Source organism: Stenella coeruleoalba (genome assembly GCF_951394435.1).
Source record: "Stenella coeruleoalba genome assembly, chromosome: 6".
Lineage (NCBI taxonomy): Eukaryota > Metazoa > Chordata > Mammalia > Artiodactyla > Delphinidae > Stenella > Stenella coeruleoalba.
The window spans coordinates 121,145,984-121,158,763 of NC_137151.1; the positions used below are offsets into that span (position 1 = coordinate 121,145,984).

At 52.6% G+C, this 12,780-nt stretch overlaps 1 protein-coding gene across 4 annotated transcripts in view; it reads left to right on the plus strand.

Moving 5' to 3' along the window:
• Nucleotides 1-12,780, plus strand: part of INPP5D (inositol polyphosphate-5-phosphatase D) — a 131,775-nt gene that overhangs the window by 55,517 nt on the left and 63,478 nt on the right. For all 4 annotated transcript variants that reach the window (XM_079925058.1, XM_079925060.1, XM_079925059.1 and 1 more), the window contains exons 3-4: nt 7,839-7,989; nt 10,308-10,479. In XM_079925058.1, coding sequence (XP_079781184.1) covers nt 7,839-7,989; nt 10,308-10,479 — 323 coding nt within the window. The remainder of the gene's footprint in view (nt 1-7,838; nt 7,990-10,307; nt 10,480-12,780) is intronic.

Below are 12,780 nucleotides of genomic sequence, written 5' to 3' on the forward strand. Positions count from 1 at the left end.
ATGAGCTAGGTTACACAAGCTAATTTTTGTAAAAAAACTTTTTATTATAGTGTATAGCTCAAAAGAGTTATTGGATATAACCACTCTCGTGTTTAAGATATAGATCATTTCCACCCTGATTGTCTCCTTCACTTTTTATTTTAAAAATAACTTCAAACTTACAGAAATATTTCAAGAACAGTACAAAACAGTACAAAAATTTCCTGTATTCCCTTCATTCACTTTCCCCAATCAACATTTTAGCATAATAAGTTTCTCATTCTCTTGGTCTCATATTATTATTATTTTTTTAATTATTGGAGCATAAGTTGCTGACAGTGCCCCATTATTCCTAAATATTTCAGTATGTTTTCCCTAAATGATAATACTCTCTCTTACATAACCTCAGTTCAACCATCAAAATCAGGAAATTAACCTAGATAAAATACTATTATCTAATCTTCAGACCCCATTCAAATTTCCCCAGTTGTCTTAATAATGCCCTTTATAGCAATATGTAGATATTATTTAAATATTTATATTAAAAATAAATATTTGTTTATATATGTTTTTCATATATTTTACATATTTACAAGTATATAAGATATATATATATATACTTATATATAATATATGTAAAACTCATATGTAAACAAATATTTATTTATTTATACCATCCCCTCTGGACCAAAGTTCAATCCAGGATCACATGTTGCATGTAATTATCACATCCATTTAGTGCCCATTAGAGGCACAGTTCCTTGTCTTTCATGACCTTGGCATTTTTGCAGAGAATAGGCTAGTAATGTTGCAGACTGTCCCTCAGCGTGGGGTTTTTAGATGTTTCCATGCAACTGAGTCCAGGTGCTGCATTTTGGTGGGTGCATCACAGAAGCGCTGCTGTGTCCTCTGTGTACCCATCCCAGGAAGGCACCATGTCACTTTGTCCCATTACTGGTAAAGTTAACTTGGTTAAGGTGGGGTCTGCCAGGTTTTCTCATTGTAAAGTTACTCTTTTCCCCTTTAAAAGGATTAACTCTTTTGTGGGAAGACACTTTGAGGCAGTCGAGAGGGCCTGTTCCTCCTCAGATGCTCACCCGCTAGTTTTAGCGTCTTTGGCATCTGTTGGTTCTTTCCTGAATCAGCTATTACTATGAAGCTTGCCAAACGGTGACTATTTCCATCATTCCTGTGACAGTTACTAATTGGCATCTAATGTGAGAAAGAGCTTTCCCTTCTCATTTATTTATATGGGTATAGACTCATGAATTCTTATTTTATTCAATGAATTATAATTATTTTTATTATTCATTTTGATGCTCAAATTGTGCCAGATGGTCCTTTCAAGTGTCCCTTCAGTTGTCTGCTGACTCCTGTACCCTTTTGACAAATCTTCATCATTTTGTGAACATTTCCTTACTTTCTGGGGCAACAGATGTTCCAGGCCCACATATACCTTTCCTGCCCCAGCCCTAGATTCAGCCCGGCCCTCTCTCCAAGGAGTCTGGTTCTTTTTGTTGGAGGGTGGTATTTAGGTGGGTTCATGGCCACTGGGATGTTGTTGCTTCTGGATCCTCTCAGAAGACAGGGCCGGGAAATGTGTGTGGACACACACACGCACTCACACCTGCATCAGTATTTACCTGTGTATAGTAAAAAAACCCTGAGTTCACAATGAAGCTTCCCCTTCCAGCTGAACACTACAGACAGAGTTCATTCTAACCTAACTCCCTTCTCTGGCAGTGAGAGATCCGCCCCCGTTTCTCCATATATTTCATTTGCTCGTTTCCTGCTCTGCTGCCCCTGGGCCTCTGGCCAGGCCGGCTTCTAAGGCTCCGATCACTTCCCTGCCCCAGCTACTTCCTCTGCCCCCGACCACTTCCTTGGCCCCAGCCCCAAAGCCCCACTGGCTCTGGCCACTTCAAAGGAAGTGCAAGGAAAGAAAGAAAAATGATACGTGTCTTAAAGAAAAAAGGAGAAGGGAAGGGAAAAAGGAAGAGCTGATCGGATTTTAAGGAGACACATCCTGGGGTCCATTCCAGGTCATATGGCTGAAGAGGGATTTCTGGATCTGAAGCTTTTCTCCAGGGCTCTTCCCCAACCTGCCTGCGCACCCCGCTTTCCCATCTCATCAAATGGCAGCGACATCAGCCACGTTGGAGTCTGTGATTCTTAGGAAGAGGTTTGGGGGAGAGGAGGTGCTTAAAGGTTCAGACCAGGCTTGAGGGCAGAAGAAAGACCAAGGAAAGCAGCTCAGGGGCTGGCAGAGGTGCGGGAGGGCAGAGGCAGGGCGGGAGGAGGTAGCTTCCAGACCGTGCGAGGTGGCCAGGCCTGGGCGGGGAGTCCTGCCCCTGCTGAGCTGATGTCTGAGTGGAGGAAATGCTGCTGGGGGCGGGGACTGGGCCTGGACAGCCAAGTTCCACATTACCCCTCGCTCTGCTCCATCAGTGCAGCTGCCTCTGGACGTGTGGGAGCCCCAGGGCTGGGGACTCCTGGGCTTGGGCTGAAGCCCGCCACTGCCTCTGAGGCCTCCGACACCCTTCCAGCCTCCACGGGCCCAGGGTCTCCCCACTGGGAAAACAGAAACAGTAATGACACCAGCGCCTCCCACCCCGCCATTCTCGTCACAGCAGACAAATGGTATTGTTTCCCTGCTTCAGATCTTTCTAGTGACTTTCCCACCGACTTCAAAGAAACGCTTTGCTAGAGTTGGGATAATAAGCACACTGCCCCACCACCACTTCTGCACACTTTCCCATTATTGGTAAAATTTCCACAATGCTTGTATATACTTTTCGTTTTAAAACGAAGCCTGGCAGAGCCTGAGGAGAAGGTGCCGGGCAGCAGTGTCTTCCTGGAGCCCCCTTGCTGGCTTCCTCCCAGGGGCCTCGCCTTCTTTCAGTTCCCCATTTAGTGACAGCAGACAGCACTGAAGTTAAAATTACCCTCTGGGAAAGTTCGGCCTGTGGGGTGCTCCGCCTTCTCCCGGAGGGTGTCTGAAAGTCAGAGCCCAGGAACTAGTTCTGGAAACACCACATTTCTCAGAGGCCGCAGCCCTGAGCTTCCAACAGTCTGGACATCAGCTGTCCTTTGTTTTAAAGACCCTAGTGGTCTGGGGCCTTGTGGGGGGGCAGCCCTGTCCCCTTGGTCCGCACTTTCCCAGGAGTACTGTACCTGGACGAGCACAGGGGCCAAGCTGTAGAGTGAAGGGGTCTCTCCCTGCAGAGTCCAGTTCAGCAGCGCACATCGCAGTGTGGGAAGCTACAGCCTTTCAACTGTGAAGTCCCTTTTAGGCACTGCACACGTGTCTCAAAACAGGGGTAAGGCCTGTCACTAGCCGCGCAAGGCACCTGGGGGACTACGTGAGGCTGAACCTAGCAGGGTCCCCTTCCTTCGAAAACTTATAAGCTTGTGGGGAGGCAGGCACGGCTGGGCTTGGCAAGGCGCTCTCTGCAGGGACTCCCTGAAATGATCTTGCTGGAAGTCACCTGGAAATTTCCGTAGACCTGGCAAGAGGAGGCAAGAGAAGAGTTAGGTATCTTGTTTCACGATCTGAACTAACCACGTTTTTTTTCCTGCATCGCTTTTGGTGATGAACATAAATTCCTGTCCGTTGAGTCGATCCCGCAAACCATGAGGGACGTCTGCTCTTTGCCCCGCACGTCGTAAGTTCAGAGCCGACTGAACGCGGGAATCGCTGCTCTGTGTTTTTCAGATCAAGCTTCTGCTCTGTGCGCTGGGGATCTGCCACAGAGAGAAGAAGTTTGTTCCTGGTGGTGGGAGAGTTGCCGCAGAGCAGAAATCCCATCACTCCCCTAGGGACACCACCCTGGGGGGCATCTGTAACTGTGAGGGCCGCTGTCTGCAGCAAACGGCTAGCGTGGGGCTTCAGGGTTTCCTTCTCTGTTTCAGAATGACTTGGTGAATCTCTTCAGAAAGGCAGCGGCTGTGGAATGAGGAATTGAAATCTGGTGGCCGTTAAGGATCCAGGGCAGCCCCCTGTCCCAGAAGCATGGCCGGTCCCCCTCCTGGGGTGAGGGCTGCCCTTGCCTGCAGGACACGCAAGCCTTACTTTCCCACAGCTTTCCTGGGCGTCTTGTCACCGTGGGCTCCGTGGGCTGCTTCTGTGCTGTTGTGTCTCACGTTCGAGCCCAGACCCCCTCCAAATCCCCTGGCTTCCGGTGGCGTTTGGAGGATGAGAGGCACAGCTGCATGGTGGGAGGGGGGGGACCACCGCTGCTTCCTCCCTATGGGGCTGGCTTCGCGGAAGGCCTCAGCCCCGGCCTGGCAGCCGTCTCTGGGTCCTGCATCTGCCCCCCTTATGCTTGGATCAGGAGGGAAACTGCTCCCCTACTTCGCAGGTGTATTCCTACACCCTGTCCACTAAGTCCTTCTGAAATCCCCCCAGGCGAATGTGGCATCTGCTTCCTGCCTGGACCTGACTGATACACATGACAACCTTGTAGTTAGACATTTTACTTTTTTTTTTTTTTTTTTTTGCCGTACGCGGGCCTCTCACTGCTGTGGCCTCTCCCGCTGCGGAGCGCAGGCTCCGGACACGCAGGCTCAGCGGCCATGGCTCACGGGCCTAGCCGCTCCGCAGCATGTGGGATCCTCCCCGACCAGGGCACAAACCCGTGTCCCCTGCTTCGACAGGCGGACTCTCAACCACTGCACCACCAGGGAAGCCCAGACATGTTACATTTTAAAGTGTTGGAAAGGCATCACCTTTGGCAGATCAGATTGAGGATGAAGGAAGGGGGTGCTCCCCTGCTACCTACCCTCCCCCCAGCCATTGCTCTGTGTCCCCAGTCCCAGGCCCACATAGGGTCCTCTCTGACCATCTCTCCCCCTGACTCATCCTGACCCTAATCCTGCAAGTCCATGCAAGCACTAATTGCTGAGCATCCCACGACGGCCAGGCCCTTTGGCACCATCTGGGGACACGACAGTAAGCAGATCTGGCCCCTGGCTATGGGCTGCATGGGCAGGCGGAATCACACTTGACCAGGCCCCCATCCCCACGGGGCCCCAGTCCTCCTGCTGGCCCTGGTCAAGGCACTGTCCACTTGGAAACCCCGACTCCCACTCCTGGCTTTGACTTGGCCACCCTGCCTGACAGAGGGCCCTTCTCGGCCCAGCTCAGGAGTGAGAAGGCCGTGGCGGGGCTGCTCCTTCCTAGGCATACGGAGCTTCCGACCCACCTGTCCAGATTGCACTCCTCACCCCCATGAGTGGGGCTGGGATTGGACTCAACCCTCATTCTCTACCTTCCTGGGAACCTGGGCCACCTGGGCAGCCAGCAGCGGTCGTTCACCAGGCCCTGGCTCCCTGGCCTCTGTGACCAGTCCAAGCACACGCAGCGTCCCAGCAGCTCTGTCTCAGCGCTCAGCACCCGCCCACCTCCTCCCTCCCTGGATCCATAGTGTTCAGATGAATGTTAGAGTGTTCTGTTCTTCTGCACGCTCAGTACCCCAGCGTAGTTCATCAATTCTCAGGTGTTTATTTTGTCATATTAACATCTGCGGAATCAGTTGCACCCGCGGCTTCATGGGGTGTCTTGGTTTATGCTTTAGCTCCTAGCAGTACATAAAGTAATAGTGTCTCAGCATTGGTGCATCTGAAGCGCCATAGCTCGTGTGCTCTCTCAAACGCACATTCCCCAGACATCCTCCAGCTGAGAACCCTTTTCCAGACTCACACACGAGTCGTTTGACTTTGACTTTCTTTGATACTTTCACATCCTTTATCCATACGCCTAATGGCTTGTCATCCATTAGCTGTAAATTCTTTTGACAGAATGACACTTGTCACGACTGCTTTAACTGAATCGAGTTCATCGACCTTGTGTCGTGTCAAATTATTTTTGTTATTCCGCTCACTTTGGGTTTTCAACCTATTTCAGTTACTTTTTAGAAGGCCCGGCCTTTTGCTAAACGCTACTAATTTACTGAATAGCTTGAGCCACACGCTCAAACAGAGACGTGCCCTCACGTACAGATTTATACGTGCGTGCGTTGCATCCCCCACACAAATACGTGTGGGGAGAGAGAGACGAGGGGAGGCAGAGAGGCAAGTGTGGAGCCTGAGTGAAGGTGAGTGACGGAGAGACGGAGTCTCTGAAGGCGGTGGAGTCTCTGAAGGCAAACGCATCCTCACCGCTACTTGGGGTTACCACCAGGAACTGGGCTCAGGGACAGGTCTGAGTCCTGGTCCATTCCCAGATGTCTGCATCTGTCCCGGTCTGGGTCGTCCTGCCTTGTCTGCTCTCCCAACCCCACTTACCTGTGGCCCTGATGACTCCCACGTCAGTGCCAACCGTGCCGGAACAATAGGCACCTGACTTGAAGGTGGGCGAGTCAAGACGATCCAGCCTCGCTCAGCCCAGACCCCACCGACCTGGGTGGGCTTTCCAACGTGCACCCTATTTCCCTATTCTCCTTTCCCATGGGCGATGGGTCCCAGCAGCAGGCAGCCCCCGGAGGAGCAGTTGGGCCCCTGACCTCCAACTCCAAAGACAGCCCCTCCTCAACTCATTTCTAAATCACATGAATGTCATTGACCTGTTAGCTACTATGATAATGGGGGTGACTCATAGGCACTTAGTGATAGGACGTGGGGGGCGCTCTGCTCCTTCAAGGCCTGGGAAGCCCCACCCAGAGGGGGAGCCTCTTTGGGGCTCATCCCTGTACCCACCAGCAGCCTGATGTCCAGCTGCCGCCGGCTCACTGCGCTTCCCTAAAGCCCGACTACATCATTCTCCTCCACCTGGGGCTGCAACCTCGCTCAGCATCTTCTTGGCTGGATGAGGAACACCCGGCCTTACACTGTCCAGTTTTGCCATCTGTGCCGGGGGAGGGAGAAGTCCTCTGGGTTTCTGACTGGGCCAGTGGGGAGACAATGGTGCCGTACCTTGAGATGGAACACCAAGGAGGTGTGGGGCAGGGGACTGGACAGGGAGGATGGACGGGATGTTGGGACATGTTGGGTTAGGAGCAGTAGGGTACAGCACTGATGAGACCCTAAGCCTCCTGCTTGCAGTTCTCCCATCCTACCCTGCTGCCTGATAGCCCACCAGGGGGAATCACAGAGGTGGGGCCTTCATGTGGGCAGGGCTTCAGCAGGGGCAGGGCCTCAGTGGGCGGGGCTGGCTGCCGAGGGAGGAACTTGAGTTTCCTGCTGGAGCCAGCAGGCGATAAGGAGACCTGGCCCCAGGGCATTTGAACAGTCCAGTAGAATTACCCTCCTGCTCTTCTGTCATCAACAACAGAGATACAAATCAGGGAAGATTTTCGTGCAGCCTCAACCATTTTCTGAGTTTTGACAAAACAGAATTATATCAAATGAAAAATATAAAAATAAAAGCAAAACAATTGCTATAATAGATTTTCCCCGAGTTTAAAAATAAATGATCTTGGGGGTGGGGTAATAACTCCCCCCACCGAACACACACAAACATACACACAAGAGGTCTAGAAAAAATATTCTAAACTATTAAAAATAGGTCTCTTGGAGTTGTGGGACTACAGGTGATTTCTTTTGTTTTTTTTTTAATTCTGTGTTTAAATTGTTTTCCATAATGAAAATGCGTGACTTGGCAACATAATACTTTTAAAAATAAAAGTTTTTTTTAAACTGAAAGAAAAAAGTCTTTAAAACTGTCCTATCTGTGCCTTTTGCAGAGCGGCTCTTAGGGGCTGTGAGGGTGTGGGCGTCGCAGGCAGGCCCTGCGTAGGAGCCCAGGGCTTCTGACGGACTGTGGTCACTCTCGGCCTCGCTGGTCTCTGCTGCAGGTGGCCTTTGGGGTTGGGTGATGTTCCAACCTGTTCAATGTGCTTCTGCTTGGGATTTGTCCTCAGGCATCCGAAGGCGTCCCCGTGAGGTTCTTCACCAAGCTGGACCAGCTTATCGAGTTTTACAAGAAGGAAAACATGGGCCTGGTAACCCACCTGCAGTATCCTGTGCCCCTGGAGGAGGACGACGCCTGCGACGAGCCAGAGGAGGAGACAGGTAGGAAGGGACGGAAGGGAAGGTGCCTCCGGGACCCCGCCTGCCATCTGAGTCCCACAGTGAAGTTCTGGGGTGTTTCTCTCACTTCAAGTGCTTGTAGATTGGGTGGGTCCGGTTATCAGGGAGGTGACATGGTGGTTAAAGACCAATTAGGAACACAGGCTCTGGGTTCAGACAGACCTGGGTCAAACTTCCTGCACCCCATATTCTCAGCTGTGTGACCGTAGGTGAATTACTTAACCTCTCTAAACCACAGACCTCTCTTAAAGAGACACGAAAAATAATATCTGCCTCTCAGGGTGTCATCAGAGGAGTCAGTGTAGATCCCAGCGCCTAGTACATAGTAAGCACACAATAAATGCAGCTAAAATCATTGTCGAAATAATTAGCTGAATTTTGCTGTGAAGAGAATGAGGAAGGAGATTGTTGCACCAAGCTGGAAGGATGAGAAAGGATGTTGCTTTATATCATCATTAAAAGAAAATAAAGTACAGCCCCTAAAAGGTATGTGAGAGTCAGTCCTACTGTTTAAACAGGGGAGGAACAGACTAATAGAGCGAGCGTCGGGCAGAGAGAGGCAGTGCAGCCGGGAGCTCCCCTTCTCTTCCCCTCAAGAGTTCATGTCCTGAAAGAAAGCCCTGACATACATAACTGAACCTCTGAACTGGTCAGGGCTCCTCCTAAGTCCCAGGGCTTGGAACCGAGACCCCCGGCGTCTCCCCTGAAGGACAGATTAGACCAGAGGTGTGGGGTCCCTGGCCTGACTCCGCCCATCCCTGGCTGCTGCCCGCCACGTGCTGGGCGTCCTTGCAACCACCTCCGTGAGCCACCCTTCCTCCCACCTGCCTGGAGACCCACCGTGAGCGATTGCACAGCTCATCGGCAGCCTCCTCTGAGAGTAAAGTCCAGTTCCTGGAGGAGACGAGGGCTAGGCAGAGTGTTTCAAAAGGAGCGCAGGTCTGCAGAGGTGAAGGGGACCCAGGCAGCCGTGTCCCTCGTCGCCTCCCTGGCCCAGTAAAAGGCGCCCTCAGCTGTGAAATAGGCAGAGCCGACATGTCCACGTGTGAGTCCAGGGTCACTCGCCAGTGCTGTGCCCGGGCCGTGCGTCCCCCAGCTGCCCCCAGGAGCCCAGGCTCGGCCTCGACACCGAGAAGCCATCATGCAGAAGTGCCCTCTGCACTTCCCTCTCACCCCCCACGCCAGCTTTTCTGTCCCTCCGGGCACGGCCGTCTAAAGAAAGACCCCAACACTAGAAAAAGACCCCCCAAAAGATCCGGAAAGAGAAGCACAATCTCAGGACGGCTGGCTTCCCTTCCCAAAAAAGACCCACTGTCTGCTTGAACCCAGGCGTCTCCCACCCCCAGTCCAAGGGGTCGGATTTGGCTCAGGTCTTCTCAAGGTGATGTCAGTCCCCATGGGGCTCAAAACGGGATCATAACCCTTGAAAGAACCCCAAGCCAGGTGAGGAAGGGAAGGAACGGCTCATCCTTTAAAGAGAACGTCCCCGGGCAACTCTGTGTCCAGAGCCGTGGGGCAGCCACCCCGTGTGAAAAGACGCTCGGACAGGAGGTTGCAGACCCCAGGGGCTCAGGACCCTCACCCATTTGTGGTACGTGCAGGATGGAAGCTTTCAAGGTGAACAGGTGGGAGTCCCATCTCCCAGGCCAAGTCCAAGTCATTTGTTTCGTATCTCAGTTCCCTGGGTGGAGGGAGCCCCTCACTTCCTTTCATTGTCTCTGGGGGTCTGGAGGGAGAGAGAAAGAAGGACAGAGGCTGGAAAGAAAGGGCAAAGAAAAGGGGGCCAGGGTGGGAGAGAGAGGGGCAGTGTGGCTGGACCTGCCTGCTCCCCGGCCCAGCTCCTCCCATGACGGGAGCCCAACCTCTGCTGGTCCAGGGCCCCTGCTCTGCCCCGAAGCCGGCCGTCCTGCTGAGCTTCTGGGGCTGCTGTCTCCAGCCGTCCGCGGCCAGCAGCCCTGTCCGGCGTGGCCATCGGACCTCAGCAGGTGTTTGCAGAGCTCCTCAAGGGGACAAACTCTGTGTTGGGCCCCGGGGCAGAGACCACCAAGACCAGGTCCCTGCCCTTGGCAGGCTCCCTGTCTAGCCCAGGGTCAGCTGGCAAGGGAGCGGGGCCAGGAAGGGACAGTGCGGGCACAGACAGGTCTGTAGCTGGGCGCAGTGGCCTGGACCCCACGTGGCGGGTGGACAGGATCACCGCACAGAGGGCGGAGAGGGTGGGCCACGTGCCCCTCTCCGCAGGCGGTGATCCTGAGGGAGGGAGCGGTCAGCCCAGACGGCACTCCTGCTCTTGTCTTGGGTAGAAGGCGTCCTGTCTCCCCCCGAGCTGCCACCCAGAAACATCCATTTATCTGCCGGGCCATGCGAGGCCAAGGAGGTCCCTGTTTCCAACGATAATCCTCGAGCCACGGAGGTCAGCCGGCCAAGCCTCTCAGAGACGTTGTTCCAGCGCCTGCAGACCATGGACACCAGTGGGTGAGTCCCCACCTGGCAGGCCCCACGACACCCAGGTAGCTCACCCCATGCTGTCTCCTGGAGATGCCGCTTCCACACTAGGACAGGTTGCTGTTGAGCCCACCGGCCTCCCGACGGTGGGTCTGAGGGAGCCCAGCTCGCGGGGCAGCTCTGGCTGCGCGGGCACTGGATGGCCCTGCTCAGGGGCTCCATGTCTACCAGGCCCTGTGGCATGTCAGGGGCTGGTTCTGGAAGGATGGATGGCTCTCTGCTGCAGACGGCATGGCCCTGCCCCAGGCTTCAGGGGCCTATGCTGGGGCTTGCTGGGAACTCACATGGCATCTTTTCCCGTCCCAAAGACTCCTCCCGCCATGCGGTCCACTGACTCAGATGGTCCCAGTGGAGGAGCTGCCTGCACTGCAGCCTGGACCTGCTCTGGGCCCCATGCAAAGGAGGCCAACTTCCGTGTCACCGGGAAATGGGTCAGAGCAACCGTTCCATGTGTGGTGTAGACTGTGAGGTCTACACCGCGTGCCACTCCTTTCTTTGTGGTGGAAGGAGTGAGGTGCAATCCTTTTAACACTTTGTTTCACCTGCCCTGATCCAGGGCTCTCAGGATCTGGCCCCGTATGTGGTACCAGACTAGTCCATGTTGATGAGGTCCTGCAGCCCCTTCGCCTCCCTCAGCAGGCCCAGGCTGGACGATGGGAGGTGGAGGTATGGCTGGGAGGGGCGTTGGTTATTTTGCAAATCAGAGGCCCTGACTTTAACACAGGCCAGGGGATGGCTTCCACAGGGAGGACGCTCCGTGAGGGGAACTGTGTCCCCAGCACCCAGCATGTCACCTGGCACGGAGTCGGCACCCCCTAGATCTGTGTTGAATGAATTAATTAGTACACAGCCATCTCCATGTGTTACAAATTGAAAAACACTTTTTGTTTCTTCATGAGATAAAGGCCTCCGAAGAATATCCTATTGGCAGGGCTAATGCAACATCTCCAGCTTGAAAGATTAATTTGAGACAGCCAGGGCTGCTCACCTACCATCTGATGTAGCCAGATACGAAGCAAAGGCCTGAAGGTACACACAGCCACCGGTTGCCAAGATATCTGGTGTTTCTATACTTCCTCCTTGACATCTCCGGGCCCGCCGGGTTATATTCTCTGCACGCTCCTGGAATTCCTTGTGCTCTCCGGGCCCGCCGGGTTATATTCTCTGCACGCTCCTGGAATTCCTTGTGCTCTCCGGGCCCGCCGGGTTATATTCTCTGCACGCTCCTGGAATTCCTTGTGCTATTTCTCCAGAAGCTTACTATCCAGTGCTTTGAATATGTTGGGCCATTACCATGATTATCCTGATGTATGTATCCATATAACAAATGCTTATTAAAATAGTTCAGGCAGAGCCCGTTGTTTAGTTTCCTTGAGATTCTATTTCTCTCCAGGTTTAGGTGTTAAATGCAGGGCAGTCCTTGAGGAAATAGGCAAGGATGTTCAATGGTGCCACTGCCGCCCATCACCTCCTGACTCTCCCACGCGGTCTGTTGGCTACATCTCCTTGTCAGTCCCTCCTCTCTAGGGACAGGTCTTCTCTAGGGACTCAGGGCCCAGTGGGGCAGGACAAGGTGTCCAGCCAAGCCTCCCCTCAGCCTCCTGAGAGGGGACGGGGGCAGCTGAGGGGAAGCTGGTGTGGCTTCTCAGCTAACAAATGGCCATGGAACTTGCCTAAAGCTTCTGCTTGGAGATGGAGGTGTGTGGGTGGAGCACATTGGAGGGACCATAGTGCCTGCCCTCAGTTCTCTTCTGGGTCATGAAAAACTAAGCTTCTGCCTTGTGTTTGCAAGTTAATCTGCGTTGCTTGTAAAATAGCTTTGTACACAGAGGACTGCCTTTAGATTATTCTTAATTATAAGACAACCTGCACAGTCTCTTGTGCGAGTTAATTAGATCTAATCAGTTAGGTCATAGTTAAGAAAAGACTGCTGAGTAACATCAACCTTCTCTGATAAACAGAGTTTAACGTCTTTATGTCAACACTTTTCTACAACAAACATTTTAACAAATACCGCTTCCTAAAGCAAGTACTGATGGTCTCAAAGTTAAAGCCAATAGGCACGAGAACTATTAAAGTACATATCTTCATGCTGTAGGAGAGATTTTTCCTTTTCAGCAAAACAGACTGAGGCAGAAACTGGATTTTTTTATGGTGTCAAGACTCAGAATAAGTATAGATTAAACTTAAATATTATGACAACTGGTACGTAAATAGTTGCTGACTTCTCAGGCTAAATAAGTCAAAATGGCTAATCTATGTCTTTTCGGT